This window comes from Podarcis gaigeae, assembly GCF_964106915.1.
Source record: "Podarcis gaigeae genome assembly, chromosome: 4".
In the NCBI taxonomy this organism is placed as follows: Eukaryota; Metazoa; Chordata; class Lepidosauria; order Squamata; family Lacertidae; genus Podarcis; species Podarcis gaigeae.
The window spans coordinates 53,972,899-53,996,489 of NC_139677.1; the positions used below are offsets into that span (position 1 = coordinate 53,972,899).

General features: G+C 39.8%; 1 protein-coding gene across 2 annotated transcripts in view; it reads right to left on the reverse strand.

Moving 5' to 3' along the window:
* The window catches only part of TTC3 (tetratricopeptide repeat domain 3), a gene marked incomplete at its 5' end in the record, with an annotated part of 59,252 nt that overhangs the window by 9,584 nt on the left and 26,077 nt on the right, over positions 1-23,591 (reverse strand). For both annotated transcript variants that reach the window (XM_083734744.1, XM_083734743.1), the window contains 24 exons: positions 4-108; positions 417-504; positions 1,725-1,825; positions 2,890-2,986; positions 4,322-4,390; positions 5,653-5,792; positions 7,031-7,180; positions 7,692-7,757; positions 9,201-10,068; positions 10,885-11,037; positions 12,276-12,352; positions 13,662-13,715; positions 14,663-14,709; positions 15,692-15,943; positions 17,327-17,656; positions 17,776-17,912; positions 18,389-18,450; positions 18,697-18,789; positions 18,875-18,976; positions 19,126-19,245; positions 20,150-20,276; positions 21,352-21,464; positions 22,334-22,414; positions 23,074-23,202. In XM_083734744.1, the coding sequence (XP_083590870.1) occupies positions 4-108; positions 417-504; positions 1,725-1,825; positions 2,890-2,986; positions 4,322-4,390; positions 5,653-5,792; positions 7,031-7,180; positions 7,692-7,757; positions 9,201-10,068; positions 10,885-11,037; positions 12,276-12,352; positions 13,662-13,715; positions 14,663-14,709; positions 15,692-15,943; positions 17,327-17,656; positions 17,776-17,912; positions 18,389-18,450; positions 18,697-18,789; positions 18,875-18,976; positions 19,126-19,245; positions 20,150-20,276; positions 21,352-21,464; positions 22,334-22,414; positions 23,074-23,202 (3,561 nt within the window). The remainder of the gene's footprint in view (positions 1-3; positions 109-416; positions 505-1,724; positions 1,826-2,889; positions 2,987-4,321; positions 4,391-5,652; positions 5,793-7,030; positions 7,181-7,691; positions 7,758-9,200; positions 10,069-10,884; positions 11,038-12,275; positions 12,353-13,661; positions 13,716-14,662; positions 14,710-15,691; positions 15,944-17,326; positions 17,657-17,775; positions 17,913-18,388; positions 18,451-18,696; positions 18,790-18,874; positions 18,977-19,125; positions 19,246-20,149; positions 20,277-21,351; positions 21,465-22,333; positions 22,415-23,073; positions 23,203-23,591) is intronic.

The following is a 23,591-nucleotide window of genomic DNA, read 5'->3' on the forward strand; positions in this document are numbered from 1 at the left end:
TACGGATGAGAGGACACTCGGAGGTTGAAGTTCTGCAATTTCCACTTTGGAGATACTATCTAGAAAGGCACCATTTTTCACCATGTAAATTCTCTCGTCAAACTGCCTCTGCAAAAAGAACAGAGGGGAGACATTCAAAGTGAGCAGTAATGTTTCTCTAGCTAGGCAACTCTTCCTACGGCTCAGCTAAACTTCCAGTGGCTTCAGATAGGATTCTACAGAAACACTAGTTTGACCTCTTCTATATTCTTATGTAAATTTTTAAAAAGGAAAAAAAGTTATAAAGTCCTTCCTAGGGAGAAATCTATACATATTAGTCCGTATACAGAAATCTGCAAAATAAGTTAATTCACTTCTGTCAAAAAGAGAAAGCTATTAAAACCTGTATTTTACAATAATTAACATAATAGACATACCTCTACTTTCCTAATTTCGTCTTTGGTATTAGAAATAAAGGACTCCCAAGAATTAATTTGTAACTTCAACTGGGGTACGGAAGAGTGGCTGGGAGGGCGGGGGGAGAGAGACACAAAATGTTAGTTAGTTCTATGCCATGGTAATAGTTTGAAATTAAGAAGGACTTCCAAGAAAAATAATGCTACCCCAAAATGGAATTCCAGTATTTTAATCCATAGAAAAGATTGGATTTTTACTGTCTAGCCAGGACAGTAGTCAATATTCCAGATATATATTCCAGCACCTGGAGTGAACACTGTAACCCAGACTCATCTGAAGTACTAGAGTTTTTAACCTTTTAAAGTATGTGTCCTCCAGTTTTTCTCCAGAGGCTTTCTCCGGACAATAGCAAACCACAGAGGGGGTCTCCAAATATAAGTACCGAAAGACAAAGTCACAGGGTCCCAAGTGGGAATGAAATGATTATTATTTAAACATTAACTGTACATAAAATTGTATAGTGTACAATACACAACATGAATTCTTCAAGTTGTAACTACTCTGTGTGTGTGTGTGTGTGTGTGTGTGTGTAGAATCCAATTTGATTCTGAAGAAGCACAAAGCAATATATAATCCTGGAGATCATGTCAATTATTTTATCTCTATTGTTTGGAGAACTTCGTTATTTTTATTCAGTGGCTGGTGCTTGGAGAATTTTTGTTTTCTAATTTGTAATTTTTCAAAAATACATAAGCTTACATGTATACCCTGTATTTAAAGAATCCTTATTTTTATATCATTTCCTTGTAACTTGACTTACTGAAACTTTGTTTTTCTTCTCCAGACAATCCCATTATCATATGTAGGATTGGGTGAACTAATATAAAATGTACCAATATAGTGGATCAAAGTCAAATATGGGCCCAACGTACAACCCAAAAGGTTCAATACATGTTACTTTTTTACGCAATACAGTGGTACCTTGGGTTACACACGCTTCAGGTTACGCGATTTCGGGTTGCACACTGTGCTGAACCCAGAAGTACCGGAACGGGTTACTTCCAGGTTTCAGCGCTCGCACATGCACAAAACCACTAAATTGTGTTTTGCGCATGCACAGAAGCGCCGAATCACGACCCACGCATGCGCAGACATAGCACTGTGGGTTGCAAACGTGCCTCCCACACAGATCACATTCACAACCCGAGGTTCCACTGTACTCATTTTAGTGAAAGAAAAGATGAAGTTCTGATGGTACTTCTGAGAGAACTTTCAAGCAATCTTATTTAAATGCTTCGTTTGTGGCATACTCATATTCAAAGCCATACCTTGTCATGAACTTCAGATACTTAAGATAAGTTTCCGCATCTGTTGCTATTTTGCCTAATTTATATAATTCGGTGTCCTTCCAGTTTTCAAGCACAGAAACCTAAAAAATAAAATTAACTGAGTTTAGATTTTAAAAATCTTACGGGACATTACTTCTGTATGGTATAACCAATTCTAAACATTTCCATTCATTCACCTGCCTGAAATACTGTCATGTTTAATGAGGTAGCTTCACTGTCCCAGCTACTGGCTGTGTCCTTCCTACTAGGTTATTGTTTTGTTCCTCAACATTAAAAACAAACTTATGCTCTGAGTTTAAAATTCATTTATTTGACTGCAAAGGCACCCTATTCGTCTGGCAGCCTAATACGAGTAGCAATGATACCAATGAATCCAGATAATATTGAGGTTATGCAATTTATTGCGGCAAGCCAGTAAAACAGCAAAAGGAGGAAATTAAAAATAATAAAAGGACATGAAATTTTATCGTTATCCTTAAAAAAAACCACCAGTCACTTCTAGGTACATGGTGGAAACATTACAGAGGAGAATACAAAATACTATTGTCCACGTGCAAAATTCTGAGCACCACTGGTTATACAGCAAAACTGGAGTCTTTCAGAACAGTCACAGTATTACCATACTTTTACATCTATTAAGACACCCCCATGTATAAGACACCCCCCCTATTTTGGGGGACTAAATTTTAAGAAAATGAGGGGAGATGGCCCAAAGTTGTTGAGCCTCTTCCCCCCATGCAGCTGTGTCCAGGAAACACTCCCTAGATCATTTCCTGTGCGCAGAGGCATCGGGGAAAATTGTGCTCCCACAGCCAGCCAGTTGGCAGGAGGGCAACTTCCCACAATGCCACTGCACACGGGAAACGATCCAGGGAGTCCCTTGTGCAGTAGCATCGGGAGAAGCCGCACTCCCGCCAACCACCAGTGCAACTATCCATGTATTGGACAACCCCAGTTTTTTTACATGATTTTTTAGTAAAAAAAAAAAACCTTGTCCAATACACGGGAAAATACGGTAGTTCTTTACGTGGGAAATTTCTAGGCAAGGATGAAGCGTTACAGCAATCTTCTAATGGTAATCAAAAGTGGGCAGGAATTTGTGGGAAGTACAAGAAAGCAAGGTTGCAACCCAGCATGTTATTACCTCAGCTGCGATAGCTCGTGCAACACACTCCTGGTGGTCGTCCCATCTTTTCTTTATAAGCTCCTCCCTTTTTACTTTTTCATTTTCAAATTTATTACTAGGGAGTAAATTCAGAAGGTTACTTATTTATTTTCAGGCAGCGATTTGAGTTAAACACAATGGGCTATATTCAACTAACTTTTAACTCCAAGTAGACTCACTGAACGGAAGTTAGTCATATGGCAGGTCCATTGAAATTGATGGACTTAAGTCTATCGATTTCAGTGGGTTGACTGATGGGTTAGTCGGACATCATCCATAAATCAGAAAACAAGGGCGATTAAAATTACAGCCATTATCAATCTGAAAACTACATAGCACCTACAAAACTTCAATATACACTTTAACCATTTCCAAATGTTTGGGTAAATAACAAAGTTTTAAGCTGGCACCAAAACAAAAAGAGGGCTAATGATGCCTCAGAGAGGAGAGTGTTCCATAACCAGGGTGCCGCTATGGTGAAGGTTGTTAATGCAGGCTTAAATTTCAGGTCAACCAAACAAGCACATTTTCTTTAAAAATATTACTGCTACATTTTTCAGTGGTTTTCTTAAGTCCTAAAACTTCATTTTTCAACCCTCTAAGGCAGCCTTTCTCAACCTTTGGGTCCCCAGATGTTGTTGAACTACAACTCCCATCACCCCTAGCTAGCAAGGCCAGAGCTCAGGGATGATGGGAGTTGTAGTCAAACAACATCTGGGGACCCACAGGTTGAGAACCACTGCTCTAAGGCAATGCATAAAAATGTCACAAGTGGGGGCTTAGGGATAGCAAGGTGCCTATTACCCAATAAACTCGTGGTTGAGTTGGACATCCAACTCCTCAGTCTATGCCCTTAACCACTATGCGGTACCACCTTCATCCTCTCTCAAAATAAGTACATAAAAGCATATACGTAGCTATTTAAGAATCTATGCTGCATATTAGAACAGCAGAGCTTTCACCATTTATCTGGACAGTTCTCCTTTATTTATCCCCTTAATATTTGGGTTTATGCAGTAACTAAATTGAAATATCCTTTGCAAAGAGAAGAAACCATGAAGTACCGGACATTAACCTATTGTTCCCACACATCTTTCTGGACTGAATTAATACTGAGAAATATTTCAGCATATAGTTCATTAATACTAAAGTGGAAATACATAAAGGAATTTTCATTGTGACTATTCAAACATAATAGCTTAATATGATTCTTATGCTTTATTATTTCCTTGTGCAGTATTCAACAGGGACACACCTTGGCCCAGAGTCGTCCCACTCAGCATGCCTTTCACAGCTTAAATAAATTCTGAGCATTCGGACAGGGCAACGTACTCCTAACCCTACCATAGCAGTTTGAGAGAACTTAAAGTGTCCAATTAAAAACTGCTTAGCAAAGCAAATTTAAGCTTACCTGATCTCGATGAATTCATCCAAATGTAGTTTGTACTGCTTATCCTTCTCCTCAATGTTTCTCATGTACCTGTTTTGTTATACAGGCAGGTTTTAGGAAAAAGAAGGCTCACGTCAAAATAAGTAAATAAATACACTCATTCAAAACAAAATTAACTAACTACATTAACCGTACCCCAAACCTTCATTTTGTTAGAAGCCCGTTTTCCTTTTCACCCCAAACTACTATTTAAAAGATGGAATATGGTTGCATCCAGTGCTGTGCAAACAAACTTTCCCTCACACAGAAAGACTTTTCCTTCCTCCACTGTCCCTGCAGCTGGCTGTGCACTCCCAAAAAACTACTCTGAAGTGTAGTACTTCAATCCTTCTGGAGCTGGTTTTGATGGCATGCAGGAGGGAGGAGAGGAAGTGAAAGTCGCATTGTGCACGTGGAAGTCTGTTCTGCTCCTGCAATGGCAGAACTGGATACAACCCAATGTTTTCTGCATCAAGAGCTGTAATATAAATCTTATAATAGAAGGGAAGACAGAGACCAGGGCAGAGTCTCAAAGAGAAAGCAATTCATGGGTAGGCAGCCTAAATCACTGCTACGCTTTGCCAAGACAAGTCAAAATATAAGGAGCAGGCCTTAAAATGTTCTGACTAGAAAATGACTTAAAAGTAAGCACTCAAGAACTACAGTATGTTTGAGTACTGTGGAGATAGCGGGTTTACACATCTTCACAAAGTATCCATATAGTCTCATGATGTTCCAACATCACAGTATTCACGTGCCTCACTAAACAAGGGTTTGCTGAACAATACACTAGGTTTCTGTGCTTCCTCACTCTACTCATGCCAGAGAAAAGGCACTAGGAAGCATTTGTTTCTGCTTTTTGTTATCCACAGCTTCCAGTCTCATCTGAACCTGGATAAACTGTGGTTCACCTTAGTTTAAATCAAGGCAGCTCCAGAAACACATTTGTAACTGGTCTGTTTTAAAATTGCCACAGCCAATGTTGGCCACAATTTGTCAGTCAAGCCATAGTTAGTCAAAGGCAGAAGGAAAAGCTTCCAAACGCCTTTGCTTGGCCATGCAAGAGAAGAGTTAGGAGTGTGCAAACCGGAAGCTCCTTGCAGCTCACTCCTGCTTGCGTACGTTATGGTAAACTGTGGTTTAACACAACATGCAAATGTGGTCAGTTAAGTGCAAGCATTGTAATAAGCAGAATTAAGTGTGAGTAGTATTATTGATACAAGTTTAGATGTGCAAAAATGTAATGACTTGCATAACCTCTTCCCTTATGACCCTCTCCCGGAAACCAGCTTTCACTTTCAGGATAAACTTACCCTTCATTGGTTTCTGTTAGCTTCCTTAATTTATTCTTTCCCACTTTTAATCCTTCTTGGTTTTCCTTCTTCTCCTGTTGCCATCTTTTCATTTCTGTTTCTGCATCTTGATGGATCCAATCCAGCTCTTTTCTAGTGAGCTATAAAATATGGGAGGTGAGAGTCAAAGACAGAAACTTAGCTCCCAAGTCCAACAATATATTTCTTTTGTCGTCTGATTGTACCATTGCACCGTCTCTCTGGTTAGTGCATTTTTATTATTATTTCTGTTATGTGAAACTTGTTTAAATGTTAAAAAAACACAAACATATTTTATAGTGAATATATCCAAAGGGAGAGAAGGATGTGGTTGTGAAGTCTAGCCATTATCCTGAACACAAAGTACTGAAGACCCCTCTCTTAAGTGGATTAAGCATTTTGTGTACCTGCACCTTTGACTTTTCCTTCCAAAGCAAGTTATTCATTCTGTGTAGCAAAAAGCATTTAGTCACTCCATTTCAAATACAGGGGGAGATTCTACTTTGGGGGGGGCGGGAAGCAAATGCCACTAAGCATACTAACATAGTATACTGAGCAAGCCACGGGACTGTACAAACCACTGCCATAACAGGGACACGTATCCCATTGTTTTCAGTGGAAACATGTGATACTTTTGATAGGTAAGTGGAAGAAAAACAGCCACCAGCACTGTTCTGCAAATGTTTTTATGCTGCTACCGTAAGTTGTTTCCTCTGAAATCTTATACTTGTGGATGCGCTGCAGTATACCTGAAGAAGCGTCTCCACCTCCCCATCGTTATGCCAGGACACTGAGGTCCAGCTCTGAGGGCCTTCTGGCAGTTCCCTCACTGTGAGAAGTGAGGTTACAGGGAACCAGGCAGAGGGCTTTCTCGGTAGTGGCACCCACCCTGTGGAACGCCCTCCCGCCAGATGTCAAAGGAAAAAACAACTACCAGACTTTTAGAAGACATCTGAAGGCAGCCCTGTTTAGGGAAGCTTTTAATATCTGAAAGATATCTGAAAGATATCTGAAAGACTATTGTATTTTAATATTTTGTTGGAAGCTGCCCAGAGTGGCTGGGGAATAAACAATAAATTATTTTATTATATTATAATTATTAAGTGGGTCATCATCTGCATTTGTTCAGTGCAGTCCGTATATTCAGAAGTACATTCCCTTAAACTCAATGGGATTTACTCCCAGGTACACAAGTACAAGATTTGCAGCTTTGCTGCTAGCTGTCCCCAAAATCCTTTAGGGCAGACCTTACATTCACAGAAGGATGTCTTTGGAGCCAACTCACTATGTTTAGGAGTTTAAGTTTCAACTGTACTGATGGCCATTTTTCTTTGATATTATATTCATAAAGATTTATTACCTTGTTTCCTTGAACAAGTTGTAAAATCTCAGCTTCTAATACATTGATTTCTTCAGAGCTTCGATATTTAAGCTGCTCATATTTTTCACCTGCTTCTTTAAGCTGCTCTTGTAGAACCTGGTGTTCTTTTTCCATACGTAACATATCTCCCTGAAAAAAGAAGTATGCAGATCAAATTTTAAATGCTACAACAGTGAAGTTATAGTCCGTATATATAAGGCACAGTATAATCACTGTTCTTGTCACCAAAAAATGTTATTGCCTATAAAGTTCTTCAATTTTTCAAAATGTGTGATATGAGAAAAATCATGTCAAGGGAATATGAAATTTCCAACAGAGCTAGCACAGTTTCTTGAGTTATTTCTACAAAGAAGTGCAGGTACATAACAGCCACTAAACCAACAGAGATAAAAGTATTCCATGTAATCTTAGCCACGTTGCAGAAGTTAATACTTAACCAAATTGGAAAATCAACTAAAAGAAACAATAAACTAAGTAATTAAAAAGAGAGAGAAAGAGGTGGTACTATCTGCGAGCAAGGCTCATGGATATTTCAGCTTAGAGGTTTACATAATAGAATTTTTCATTTGCTAAAACATACTCTGAAGTATGCTTTTGCTTCCTCACTGGGCCATCTGTGGACATCCACTCATGCACTTACTTGTTGGGTTTCATATGGATGAAAAGGCAAAGTATTGATTCCCTCGTCTGCTAGTTCTTGATCTACCTAAAATGCAAAGAGCCAGAAACTGTTTCAGTAGAGGTTAGTTATATCCCAACATTTCACAATGTGTTTCCCATAAATTGTTCCTTTGCCCAGTAAATATGTACATAGTTGTGTTTCCTCAATACCACCACCGAGAAAGCTCAATAAACTGAGGTATTTGATTTTATAACTTCTGAGTGATGCCTAACTGCAAGCCCGCCACCCCAAACTGAAGTGGCAAAGGTAATAAAGAAAAGCAGACTCAGCACGTGAACAGGAGTTTCATAGTCCCTTAATACAAGCAGCTAATTGTTGGCGAGAACAATAATATTCTCCTGACAGTTCTTCAGAAGAAACTTGTGAACTTGTCTTCAACCATCCATTTGACGGGAGGGAGGGGAAGGACATTTGTCATGACAAGTCAATGGAAATAAGCACCTCTCAAGCACTAGGTCTGTAGGAGTCCACCCTAAAGGTAACATACAGTACCAAAAATAAGGATTATAATGCCGTGTAGGAGAAACACAAAGCACTAAAAGCCTCCTGTCAGGTCTCCTTTTATAGCCTGAGAGTGGCCTAGAAAAGTCTTTCTCCTCTCTGATCAGTCCTTGGTCAGCAGGCATCAGGAAAGGAGGGAGAACTAACAAGCCTTAAAGGTCACTAGAACAGGAAGCCAGGTGCTATTCCAGGCACAGAAGGTATCCCCGTTGGAAACTGGGAACTTGCCTTATAGAAACATTGCAGAAATCTGCTCCCTAAGTTACACTTGTGTTCTTTAAGCAATATGAGGCTAATACGGCCAAATGCAAAATGAAACAAGTAAGTTTGATTCCAGGGCCACTTTTTTCTAGAAGTTCACTAGTCTTAACACACTATTTAACTCCAGTGAAAACCACTTTCCACACATTTTTCATACACAGAATACAGCTGCAGAAAGGGGGGGACGGACACATGAGTAATGCCATATATGGATATCATGTGCTGTTTTGTCCATTATCCTGTAGGAAGCTGGCAACAGCTTTTCACGTAGCAAAATAGTCATCTGTGTTCTTCACAGATGATAGTATACAGATGCACAAGGGAAACTTGCGATAATGGCCTTGTGTCCACCTAATAAACTTAGTTTTGGGTACCATGTCTGAAAGCTAGGTCCATGTTGACTCTCAAGTCTAGCACAGATATTATAAAAAATATTAGTAATAGTAATTTATATTGCTTTCCCATGTCTTTTTAAAAGAAGAAACTTCTTTATACAGTGAGATGAACATAGCAAACTAGATGTAGCTAGCATATTAGAGACAACATGTCTATAATTAAATTCTTTATCAAGCGAACAGGCACTGAAAGAAGCAAACTGATATCCCACACCAATGAAACTCACTCCAGAGTTTAGACATACAACACAGAAAAACAAAAACACTGTCAGCTCCACAACAAATACTGTGCACAGCTTATTATTCTCACCTGAATAGCAATCATCCTAGAACGGGGTATGTTTCTTGCTACAGACTTATTATTGGTTTCCATTTTAGTAACAGAGTCATATCCGGCTTCATTACTATTATTCTCAATGTTATCAGGATTATTTTCACAAGAGCAAATGTCAGACAATGCTGACAGTTGCACCTCATCTTTCGCCAGAAGAATATCTTCGCCATCCTCGCTTGATGTCACTTCTGGATCAATATCAAGGAAACCATCTTGATATATATAATTAGATTGCTCCAAAATATCTAGCATTTCAGGAATCGTTGGCAACGTTCTCTCATTCTGATATTCTGACTGAATCTCATTCAGAAATATTGGGTGGCTTTGGGGTAAAGCTGAAGGCAAGGAGGCATCTGGCATAGGCAGTGATGCTGCTATCATGTCAGTTACCGGAGTGGAAAGGGAGTATGTGGGAACGAATGGACTAAAAGCGGAATGGCTGGTAGTCATATATTCCAGAGTATCATGGGCTGGAGTATTAGTAGATACTGACACATAAGGATTGTTAATATATGAAGTGGGCTGGAACTCCTTAGCAGCTGGGTTTAAACGTGGTTTGATGTTTTCTTGACTAGGAAGGCTTGCCGAGAAAGTTTCTTCATTTTTAGTCCTTTCTGCAGCTCCGGTGACATCCGCATTTTCCTTCAGCATCACCGAATGTTTCATCAAGCCAATAAGGTCGCCAATCATAACAAAACGTAGAGATTCCAGAAGGAAAGACTTCAGACCCCCAGCATCCTCCACTATTTTACGAGTCTCCGCAGGAAAGTGTTCATACTCTCCAACTAACAGTGGATTATCAATTTCCATGGGGCCATGTTCTTCCAAGATTTGAGAAAAATAGCTGTGAAAGCAATCAAAGTCATATTCAAAGTTCAAGAGGAAGCTGTGCGATCACAACTCATTTAACAAAAGCTAGCAATTTATACATGACAAAAGAGGTTTGAAAACACCTACCGATCTCACGTCAACATTTTATTTTATGTAAGCTGATAGAATAATGTCACCCTAAGCACCAAACCGTGTCTTATGATGCCCAAGACCATCCTGCCAACCTGCCTCCTCCTCACTGGGCACCAACAGGCATTTTAAAACACCTTTGCCAACTTGAACAAGCAGGAGTCAATGCTTTGGGTGGCAACGATTAAAACTGCATGAGTTTCGGGTGCAAATATGTCAAGGAAAAAGGAACTAGAGACTCAGAGAAGAAACACATGGGAAAGGAAGTGCCCCATCGTGTTTCCAATGCCTGTCCCCTAAAAAGTTCACTTCCCACTTTTCTTGCTTTCTTCGGCAGCTAAAAGGTAGAAGTAAATGTCAGGAAACAAAGAGAATTCTGTTAGTGCTGAGTAATCAGTACCCAAGTATAACCATTAGTAAACATAGGAAGACTTCAATGTCTGAAACACACACTCTTGTTCCTATGCCTTACTGCTAGCACCTATGTGCTCAATCCTCAAACTGCTTTTGAAACCCAGGGGAGTTAAAGATTCCATTTTGGAGCTTGGGTGAGAGCAGACTCAAGAGAAAACTCTAAATCCCAATCCTCCTCCTCCTCCTCCTCTGGAGATGATGCCTATATCCAAGGGACCTCAGCTCTACCTTCATTATTTTTTCTGCTTGTTGGAAAATAAAGAAGGAAAAGGAAATGGAAACATACTCATATAAGCTTTCACACGTTGGGTCTGGGTAATTGTCCAAAATTCTCTGGTAACTGCTACCGGAGGAAAAATTATTATACAAAGCTTCAAATATCGCCACCTGCTCATTAAGACCATCTGGGATTCTGAAAGGGTCACGTGGATTCATAAAACTGTTGGGAAGACAAAGAACAGACTTCAAGAAGAGCAAGCTCCTTATGAATGGAAAGCTCCCAACTCACAGTGAACAATAAAAAGCTCAACAGCCGTTTTATTTGTTTTAGGCATAGGCCATAACAATAACAAAGAGACATGCTTTCAAGCGTAAGATGAATATTATGACAGAATAAAAATAAACTAATACAATAAAAAAACAACCTCAGCTGTACAATTTACAGTCAATAACAGGAGCACTGGCATAGTCTGGATATTTTGTAGTTCAGCTGTAAGGGCAACAGTACATACTTTCTACGTTACGGCATTAATATCTGCAAATAAATGCTCTACTTGCTATCTGTCTGACCATTAAGTTCAATTCATCAAACCAGGAATTACAATAGGAACATCCCTCTTATGTCATCAGAAATGGAACATGGAGATATATCAATGTGGGATATTATCTGTAATGGCTTCTCAAAAATACAATGGCAGAGATTAACAGGAATATTATAGCAATGCTTCTCTGGAACTGCCAGGCAGCATTTGAATCTGGAGTAAAGGATTTCTTCGGGGGGGGGGGAGGACAGAGGTTCAATAAATAGAATTCATCATGTTTAAATATTATCATGGCACATCTTAAACTTGGTTACAAGGCACATTGCACTTCCAAGTTGTCATGGATTCTGTTCTTAAACTATTTCCAGGGGCATAAGGCTTAATTAATTAGTCCACAGAAAAACCCATATTGCACCTCTCTTATTCTCAGTCACTCGTGTAATCAATAGATGAAGAAAGAATACAAGGGTTTCATTTCTCAAAAGTAACATTTTTCAGGTATCACTGTCTCCCAAGACACCGGAAAAACATTAAGTTTTAACAATGAGGAATTAAGACGTTCACCTCTAATACCCCCATACTAATAGGGTAAAATTCAAGCTGTCTGGTTAACAATTTTATTGTCTGATTAGTAAATTTTATTTTTCAATTTTCTTTATTTAAATACACTGTGACAACTGCAGTTCAAACACTTAAATCTCCTTTCTATAAAATGTCACTGTTTGCTTCAGGTGCCATAAAAAAAAATAGAGGCACATGCATAACACTCTCATTGGAGTCAAAGGAATTTAACAGTGTATTAGTGTTCTCAAAGGTAAGTCCCATTGACATACTTCCAGGTAGGTTAGCTTAGGATTGCAGCCTAAAGGTGTTTTGGCAAGAGCGTGCTCCATGCATTTTTTGTGCCAGAACTTACAAGGTGCTTTCTTCTGAAAATATATTGTCTTCCTCTCGAGTTACTGTACCAACTCCACCAGACAGGACTAAAATAGACTAAATCAACAAGGAAAGAATTGAAACTTGTTACATAATGACATGTAAAATTTTAAAACGAAGTAATCCATCTTCAGAATTCAACAGACTCGTTTATATAATCCTTCTTCCCTAGTTCACATTTATTCAATGCCCCCCGCCGCCAAAAAATGAGGTTTGGCAGTATGATTGTAAAAAAAGTAGATCACAACATTCAACTGTGCCCTCCACTCACAGAAGGTTCTTTGTTACAGTGAAGCTTCTCTTCAAGGAAGGAGGGAGGCCATTTTCACTGCTTCCCTCTTAAACCCCCTCCTCCCACCCACTCCAAAACTGTTCTACGAATAGGAAGACCACTTGGAACAACATGGGAGGTGGCAGTGGCATTGGGGGGGGGGTGCAGGAGAAAGGGGGAATTAGAGAAAACCAGCTCCTCCTCCTCCTTTCTATCCCCAGGAGCCACCTCTGGAGCAGAGAGCCTTTTAGCAGCAGTGGGACGCAGCTGGATACACACCAAATTTTATTATTCAAAACTAGAAATACAAAGCAGGAAGAACACTACTCAATCCAGAGTGACTCTTTAAAGCCGCAGCAAACATTTTTCTCCAAATCTACTGTTCTGCTTCTATGTAAAATTATGTTGATAATAGACAGGAACATAAGAAGCCGCCTTATATCACAACAGACTGTTAGGATGAACAGGATCACTACTATCCACATGGACCAGCAGCAGGTCTGCAGGATTTTTGAGAGGCAACATGACCAGTCCCACCTCCTCCTACTGAGCTATGGCCTTTTCCCCAACTGATTAAAAACTAAAGAGCTGGTGCATGATGCTCAGAAGTCCCGGTCTCACTCTACCCCCACTTCTGGCCATGCCAGGAGCAACATGCCACAATACCTGCCTTGTTGTTTCATCTGAACCTGGGCCCAAGGTTTGTTTCCTTCCCATCAAACCACAAGGGGTGAACCAAGCTCTGTTCTTGGCCTGCTGGTCGTGGCCTGGTTGGAGAGAGGCAAATCACACGCCCAGTTTCAAATGACGTGACAAAGCCAAGGCTTGTGGTTTGCTGCTCCTGGCATGGCCAGGGACATGGGAGGGGCAAAGTAGGGACATCTAAGCAGCATGCACTACTAGCGCACTGCTCATTCACATTTCAGTTAGCTAAACATCAGCTATGGTCTAACTTGGCATGTGAACCAGGCCTGAGGAAGTCTAGAAAGAGGGAAGGAGAGAAGAAATTGAAGAGAGAACAGTACATAGACATTTTCTAGCTTTGCTTCTTTTACTGCATCCTACCAGCATGGATGCCTTTAAAGAAATATATACCTTTGGTTCCTTTGCCTTCTTTCGGTTTCTGTTTTTAACTTTGATAGTATTATTCTAGGCGGAAAAAGAAATGGTTTAGTAGTGACCACCACCAGGAAAAAATATTACCATAACACTGCTTATTTTATTTGCACATTCCATTTCCATTCTTCACCTTCGCTAGCAAGGAAACAAAATCCCTATGTCTGTTTCCTTATTTCTTTTCTACTTTTCCCCTTCAAAGCAACCTGACGCCATGTATAACTATTTCAGTAAGAGCTTATCATGATGACAAACACCAAAACTAAATGATCGCCGTGTGGTGGTTCCTCCCCCTTTGAAATGCTCCTCCCTCAGACGTGAGATTGGTGCTATCGCTTTACTTATTTTGGTGCTAAGTGGAAATACATATTGGTTTGCCCAGGTTTTTGCAGGAGTCTGTTGAGCCTACGACGACGCTGCATGCCCTGCTGTGCATGTACGAAGGGTCCCTTAACGGATGCAAGAAGGAGGGTCTGCAGGACAAGCCATGTCAGCAGAGACAGGGATACACGGTGTCTCTAACAAGCTAATAAGCAACATGATAAGCACCAGAAATTTGGTGAGTACTCAAGATTCCAATATCCCGTGACTGGGCTGAAAGGGGTTTGGAACAGGTTTAAGTCTTTCCTTGCCATGTTATCATCCCCACTGCACCTCAGAACACGCCTTTTGGGGGTCTTTCACTAGCGTGAAGTCCCACCGGCTGAGCTGTGGTGAGGGGCACTCCGGCAAATCTCTGGCTCAGCTAGGGTGAGACTTGTGCCCTGGCCCAGCTGGCAAACCCCACAATCTCCTGAATGAAAAGTTCTCTCATCCTGGCGGACCGTGAGTTTGGACTGCACTTTAACTCTGCAACAAATGTATGTTATAAAAGCAGCAGTGCAATATAAGGGGAATGCTCTACCTAAATATATTAGAAAGGGTTCTGATTGCAATGTATTTGCTTCCATTTCAAGAAAGGAATAAACATAAAAACTTACTGAGGCAGTTGCATTCTCTTCCTTCCTTATTACAGTATACCGATTATCTATTTTTAAAATAAATTTTATTTAAAAAACAAAACAAAAATCTAAGACAAAAGCACAAAGCTCTAAACAGTTTTGAACAACTGCGCCGTAATTTTAGTAAATAGCCCTGTCCTCTCACGGTTGTGCATATGCTTTAAATCATTATACTATATAGAGATATCTAACCATGTTGGCCAAATAATTACAGTACTTTGATAAGAAGCCTGAGTTCTTACAACAGAGTATATTTTTATCTGCTTAAAGCCAATGGTTCTGAATCAAAAGAAACTTGCGTATGTCCTGCTGAAATCAGTACAGTCATACCTTGGTTTTCAAATGCCTTGTGACTCGAACATAAAGGTAAAGGGACCCCTGACCATTAGGTACAGTCGTGACCGACTCTGGGATTGCAGCGCTCATCTCGCTTTATTGGCCGAGGGAGCCAGCGTACAGCTTCCAGGTCATGTGGCCAGCAAGACTAAGCCACTTCTGGTGAACCAGAGCAGCGCACGGAAATGCCGTTTACCTTCCCGTCGGAGCGAAACGCCGCAAACCCCAAAGTGAGTGTTTCAGTTTGCAAACTTTTTTAGGAAGCTGAATGTCCGACACGGCTTCCGCAGCTTCCGATTGGCTGGTTTCTGAACTTTTTCGGAAGTCGAAAGGACTTCCGGAACCAATTCCGTTTGAGAACCAAGGTACGACTGTACATGTTTATGACTAAAGTGATACTGAATACATAAACCACCATACACAACAACTAACTCAGAACCCGCCCCATAAAGAAAGCAGCATCTCCCCACAACTGCAATTAGAAGGATAATGGAACATGGGGTTTCGCATTTCCTTTCCCATGTGGGCTGAACCACCTGCACAGAACCTACAATTCACCTGATCTGAATCCTTTCATTGCTGCCCACCACTGTTCCCCTCACAAAATCTATAGAAGTCATTGATAAAGTTAAAGGGATAATAAACTCCCTTTCGTCATCCTAGTATACTTACCCATGTTATTAAAATAGTCATCTAAGTATTGAAGGAGAGATGGGAAATTCTCTCTGTTCTCTTCTAAGAGCCATAAAAAACACCGAAGTTCTATCAACGATAGCTCATCTATCATATCTGGGGACGTGCAGGTGAACTCCCTGCCTAGTTTAAGGCCATATTTCTCATTCCACAGCACTGCTATGAAGTCAAGATCAAGCTGTAAGATGCATGTTCCATACTTGGCAAAAAATTGTTTTGTAGCTTTTAAACCTGCAAAAATAAATATAAATTATAAGACCCAAAAGTGGATTCACATCACAGAATATATTTTGCCCTCTAGGGCAGACATACACAAGGATTTGACCTGTTTACATTTCAAGGAAGCATTCTTTGGGGTAGATCTCCAAGAATTAGACCAACTAGATGGGGGATAGTATAGTGAAAAACTCAGTATCTGGAACTTGTTAAAATTACCAAGTGCCCGACCCAAAGCTGGGGCGGGGACGATGACACTAGGAGCCATTGCTCTTTGCATTATGTGGGGAGGGAAGCTGTGAATACTATTATTGGGTTGTATCCAACAATACCCTTCTCTTCACAGAAAGGTTTCTGATCAAGTGAAGGCATTTGCTGATGGAAATGAGGAAGCCATTTTCACCAATTCCCCTCCTCTCTGAAAATCTGCTCTGGAGGGTTGTGGGACCATCTGGAAGAGCACAGAATGTAGTGTGTGTGCAGGGAAACTCAGAGAAAATCACCTCCCTCTCCTCCCACCAAGTCATTTATAAAGGCTTCTGCCAGATGAAAAGTCCATCTGGAATGAGCCCACTGAGAGCTGGCTATGGATACAAGCATCCTATCACAAAGGAACCACAAACAAAACTGATCCACACACCTGTCATAAAGTTGTCTGCCTGAACAGTATGAGAAACTGCAAAGATGCAAAAGCAAAACTAGCGGTGTGCTAAAAGCAGGCATAGGCAAACTTGGCCCTCCAGATGTTTTGGGACTACAACTCCCATCAACCCTGACCGCTGGTCCTGTTAGCTAGGGATGATAGGAGTTGTAGTCCCAAAACATCTGGAGGGCCGAGTTTGCCTATGCCTGGCTAGAGTGAAGAACAAATGAGCATCTTGCTTTGAATGTCTTCTCAGCAAACAATTCTAAGCAGGACACGTGCAGTCTAATATATTGAGACTATTTTGAGAATATTAAAGGAGCATAATAAAACTTGGAAATTAGTACAAAAATTAAAAATAAGGAACAAGAAGTGCATTGGAAATGTAATTATTGCTACCCAAATCTTGCTTGTAAAAAACTGAAAACAGCAATGATCAAAACTTTGGAATGTTGTAGGAAATTACAGTGCTGGCCAGCAAGGGCATAAATTTTCCAATTACTTATCCTTGCTTTTGATACTTAAAGCATAACCTTATGATTTAACTGTAAATATAAAAAGGGAGGGATTTGTTGATCAGAATTATTTACAAATCCAGTTCCTAACTTTTATTTTCCAGATCAGCTGCAATTGCAGCCAGCTCTCATATGTCATGTGAACAAGCCTAATGGATAAATGCTCAAGAGTTAAAACCCTGTAATGGAACTAAGCCTCAGTTTTATGTTACAGTTTAACCACAAATAACTTACTCTTACCATTACTATCAAGATGTTTCATTAAGTCATGTAGTCTAGGATCCACTTCTTCAAGCTCACTTAAAACATGAACAAAAATTCTTGTCGCCACTCTATTATTTTTGTCAATTACGGAGCTTACAATCTGATCCATTACTTCAACTGAGGTCACACAGTTTGTTGAAAACCGTGTGTGGTCTGCTTCGCCAATTACCCACCACGAAAACAGTTCATTAAGAAGTTTGAAGCCATCATGTACGCCTCTCCGTATTTTCTCAAAATTCTGCATAATAAGCTGCAGGACTCTATCCCCAGCAAAATAATTCTTGTGAACAAGACCACCACCGCTCCCTAAGATTAAAAAGCAAAAACAAAACCATGAATGCCCAGATACATAACAGAAACGCAGGACCCCACGGGGGGGGGGGAGGACCAAGGTATTCTCAATACAGGTATTTACTGTCCCATACCTTTATCACTGTCATCATTTGATATAGAGTCTGCTGTGTGAAGTACTTCTGCAAAGTTCCCTAGTGACAGTAATGTGTCTTCTTTCATTAATTTCCTCTTCAATTTTCTCTCCTGTTTTTTCTGTAGGGTCCTAGAACTGACACAGCCAATTCAAAGTTTTATTTTTAAAAGCAATTGGACATTTTTCAGATGAAATGTAAATATTCAAGACTACCACTCTTTCAGGAAAAATAAGTCTCCTGGCCTGTTAAGATATGACAGAAGCTCCCGAGAGAGTCAGCCAGCCAGCCTTTCAATGTGCTGCCTGACTGTATCAATCATAGCAGACACATGATGACGTAATCCAGCAGCAATCCTTATGTGAAGGTCATCACAACACTAAATGCGAACAGGCCTTCAAGTATCCAAATGTATCCAGTAAGGTCTTTCCAGCAAACAAAAGTCTCCCTTAACCAGAAAAAGAGATAGAGACCATTTTGGCCAATTTCCCTTACCCTATGCTGGACAACAGGTGGCGATACAAACCCCCATGTTCTTCAATGAGACTACCATCTTGTGTCAGCCACTCTGAAAACGAACTGCTAGTATTATATGACTAGCTAGGAAACTTACCTTGTGCATTCCTGTTTAACAATGGGCCTTGGAGGATTCTTGCTTTTTATTTTATCTTCATACTAAGAGGAGAAATGAAAAATGGGAGCTTCAAAGATCTGTTTTCCGTAACAGTGCTTTATTATAATTGTGGAAAATAAAATACTGTTTTGACATTAGGTCAAAGCAAAGAAACGAAAATGAAATTTATATAGTATGACAACAAATTTGGAAATGTTGAATGCAGGTAATAATAAAGGTTTCTTTTCATCTAATTCTATTTTTAGTATTTATATTATAAAAAATACCAACCAGAAATCAATTCTTACCTCACATTTGATTAAACCAGAGGAGCTGAAGACAGCAATATTAGAAATGAGACCGCTACAATCTGGAGTGAAACATAGCTCTCGAAGGAAGTCCTGTGGGTGTGAGCAGAAAAAGGACTTGTGGGTAGGATTTCGCTACAGAGGCTACAGAAGTAAAGCATTAAACCTTTGATGTTACCTTTTCAGTTTTATCTGTATATCTTGCTGCTTTCAACTTCTTCCAACAGCTTACATGAAACTCCACTTTACATTGTTCACAGCAGGTAACACGTATAAAACCCTAAAGTTTGGAGATCACAGATAAGTGAGCACTGTGAGTTCAACATTTATATTAGGAATATTCAAAACATATTTCGCATAAGCTTCTTAAGAGAAAGTGCACCTAAATTAAAAGTATCTGATGATCCTTTTCAACAACCTTCACATTACCTTGAAATCTGGGTCACTAAAATAGATTTTTATTTTCTGCGCTTGGCACTGCTGGTAGCGACAAACTGCATGTGGAGCTGGAGGAAATCTGCATTCTTCAATGTGATCTTGCAATATAACCTATGAAGCAGCAAAGCAAGTTAAATATTGTAGCATCTTCCCTGGAAATTCTGTACTACCAAGTGTGCATGTTTATAAATGCAGTCTCATCGAGCAGAATACTGAATATTCATCATTTCCTCAACTTTCAAATTCTTCCACTTTCTATTGTTTGCCACCCCACAGAATATTAGGCTGCCTGTTAGGTAGGAAGGAATTCAACCCATCTGTATGAGGCCAGGCTTTCAAAGCTGACTACAGTGATGCGAGATGAAGTCACGCAGTACTGCTCATAGATTCACAGAATCATAGAGTTGGAAGGGATCCCATGGGGCATCGACTCCAACCCCCTGCAATGCAGGAATCACAGCTAAAACATCTCTGGCAGATGGCCACCCAAGCTCTATTGATAAACCTCTAACGAAGGTTTCCAAAGTAGTCCATTCCGCTGTCAAACTACAAACAAAGCAAATGGGTTTATTGCTCTTTAATTTTGTTCTGTAAGGAAGGACTCAGGGGCAATCTCAGTGATGAAGGTGCAAATAAGTGAATGGTAATTGACCTAAATACAACTTCTGATGCCAGGACAATTCAGCTGACAAACTGAGGTATTCTACAAAGATCCCATATTCAGTGCAGCTGGCAAGTCACTCAAAAGACTTCCTTGCCATTCAGGGACCCTTAGCAGGTATTTAGATTCCCAATTGCTAAGGGCAATCCTTATACCGGAAAGGATGGATAGAGTCACACACTCAAGTATGCTAACCTCCACTGAAGATGAATGCAAGATTCTCTGCTTTACCAATTTGTTGCTTGATGTAGTCCTCAGAATATAGACAGAACTTATCCTGGACAGCCACCACACAAATTATATACAAACTGGGTTTTGTTTTGTTTAGCTTTACAGGGTAACAATCTTACTTACTTGAAATTTTTCTGTTCTTGTCTCTTCAATAACTATGGAAGTTGAAGGCCACGTCAATACACCAGGCACAATCTTATGACTAACCATGGTCTTTGATTTCAAAAACTGGTCCAGAGCTTCTGAAAACCTATCGTGTACGCCAAAAGACTCAACGTCACATGCTATATCCAAGCGTCCCTAGTGTCAGTGTGTTTCGTGTTTAGGAATCCAATGAAAGATGAGTGTCATTCCTCTCCCCAGGACCCCAAACACAATATTAAAATGGGAAGTAATTGTGGCTGGTTTAATTTTTAGTTCTGGCTATTTATTTATTTATTTAATATACCGCCCTATACCCAGAGGTCTCAGGGCGGTTCACAGAAAAGATCACCATATATAAAATCAAAATAAGAACAATAACCCAATTAACACCCCCCTCAAAAAAAGCCAAATTTTAAAAGGGTATAGGATGTCAATCAGGTCAACTGGATTGGTTAAAAAGGAATGGTTTTGCCTGGCGCCTAAAAGTGTATAATGAAGTTGCCAGGTGAACTTCCCTGGGGAGAGCATTCCACAGATGGGGAGCCACAGCAGAGAAGGCCCGTTCTCGTGTTGCCACCCTCTGGGCCTCTCGAGGAGGAGGCACACGAAGAAGGGCCTCAGAAGATGATCTCAGGGTCCAGGTAGGTTCATATGTTTTTCTAACAGTAAGTAAACGTCAACTCTGGATTCCATAGTCCTTTTCAAAATGAAGAGGTAGCTCAAGTCAAGCATGCTCACTGTCGCCTCACCTTGACACAGTAGTGCAGCGGTGAGGGCTGCCGCGATTGTTTACTCATCTTGCTTGCTTCCTGATCACTTTTGGCAATGGCTGCTTTCCCTCGAGCAGGGGTAGCCAACTCCCAAGAGACTGCGCTCTACTAATTGTGTAGCTTTTTTTAGGGAGAAGGAAAGCCAGTGATCTACCACACAGATGTCCAGTGATCTACCAATGGATCACAATCTACCTGTTGGACATGCCTGCCCTAGACCCAGGCAGCTTCTCACAAGTTATTAGAGGGAGTGGTCTTCCACTCTGACTATTCTTTTCTAGTGCGATCAGAGTAAATGTGAAATGGACAAATTCAAGAGGTGCAAGAACTGTCCTCAGACAAGGTATTTAAGTGATCAGGTTTTTAAAGAACAAATGAGCTCAATTTCTAAAATCAACATATTATACTCACCTATTTTGTCTCAAATATACTTTTCCAATTCCATAATGTGCTAAGCAATCAAATCTCACTTTCTCATACTTCTCAATTATGTTATTGAAATGGTCTTTGGCTTTGGTTAGTTCCTTTGAAAACAAATGAAACGGTTTGATAATAATTTCAAACACAATCAAAACAGCAAAAGGCAAAAGAAATGTAAAGCAAAAATAGTTACAGCACATGATGGAGATTTCAAGACTTCTTGGGATAGCATGTTAAACTTTAAAGGTAAAGTCATTTTAAAATAATTGAGGTTAAGAATTTTGAGAATGACATCTGATGCCTTCGTAGATACAGTAAATCAGACCATTTTTTATTTTCAATACGTGCAGTATACCACAAAGGCGCTACTAATACCACAAGGATACAAAAGGCTTCCGAAGTAAAATAAACTGATAGATTTGCCTTCTATGACTGCATTTCAGCAAAAAATATAGGCACCTATGGGACAGAACTATGCATGATTGAAAGTTTTTCTTGGAAATTTCCACCACAGTGACGTGAACTGCAGAAGTAGGCTACTTTTAGATTTTGAAATTTAAATGTGGACTTCCCTAGTGCATGATAAAAATGTTACATAATCTCTGTCTCATGTCAGGATAGCAGTCATTAAGTTTCCCGACTCATTGCCTACAGGTCCTTGGCTTCTTGAGTTTCGTACTCTGTTTAAAATAAAACAATATCCCCATGACTGCACACAACTCACTGAACATATGGATGAAATATTTGTTCAAGCTGAAGAAGATTATTTATACAATACATTTGCATATGGGTTCAACTTCATGACTTCAAGTTTTGAAATTTGTTACAAATAAAAAAGATGGCATTTCCCTGCAAACAGTTTAGATGGGAACAAGTTATTAGTACCTGTGCTAGCTAAGTCAGCAGCCACCCACTGTTCTAGTAAGACATTGGCAGGAGAGCTCTGCCCAACACGTAATAGCTTGAATCTTACCTCAGGCTGCCCTATTCCAAGGAGAGCAGTAGCATAGCCATAGAGGATGACGACATAATCAACAATAGCAAACTTCAATGGCTGCATCAAGTTTAAAAAATAATAATAAAGAGAAGACAAGAAAAAATGGATTGTCATTAAAAATCACATCCTCAAGCTAACAAAACTTGACAGAAAGAATTGTATCCATTGGAACCTGTACTTTATATACATTCAGTTTCTGTCTGCTCAACTGCATCTGATCCTTATCCTAGACAAGATTACTTTGTTCATAAATCTTTAACCCAACGTTTTGCAAACACCTAGGGTGATCTACAACCAGGTCGTACTAAAGAGTAGACTGCAATCAATATAGTTAAGTAACCGCCCACTGATTTCAATTCGTTTATGCTGATTATTTCTAATGTTGGATGCCACCCTTAGCCTTACAAAGAACTGAATCGTAGAAATAAGTTACTTTGCCTTTATAATTTACTATGACACAGAAATTAGAAAGACAGTTTCCCTTTGTCTACACAAAATGCACAAAACCTGGAAGATGGATTTCAGAGTCACTGAAAAACCATTTTGCATATTTCCTGTTCTGTTTTCCAGAAATTTCAATTACTTAGCACAATATAATAGTGGATGTGCTTAATAAAACTAACCTTTACCCTTTTCTTAGGAATGCTTAAAAGAACCGTAAACATATACAGAAGGTAAAACTTATCTTGAGCAGACCATGGCATTCTTCCTATTACCTGTAGCTTGGATGGATCTAGAACATTTAACAATCGTGCAAAGGATTGTTCAGCATTGTGAAAGCGCTGATCCATCAATGATGTACATCCATCTTCTACAGTACTCTTCAATGACAGTATTAATGTCCCCTGCAGAAATCAACAAGGGCCAAATGTTGTCTTTGTTTCCTTTATCAAAACATTATGCTTATCAAACCAGTAATACATGTTGTTTGAATTTAATATTTCACATTTTTATTTCTTACTCAAATGTTAATGTTGAAGCAATCTTAGGGAGCTAAAATGGCACACAAACTGTAACACAAACAAACCCAGGAGACCTTGAGACTATTCAAATAATCCCTGCAAAATATGTACTATGCCAAGCTGGCAACACAGATAAAAGTCAAGGGGGCGGAGACAGAAACAGGTCACTCCCATGATCTGATTATTCTGTTTATAAGGACCCACTTGCCCCTTTCCTCCAGGAATAAGAGCAGGGCCAGGTTGCCACTGTACACTAAGAAGGAAGAACTTTC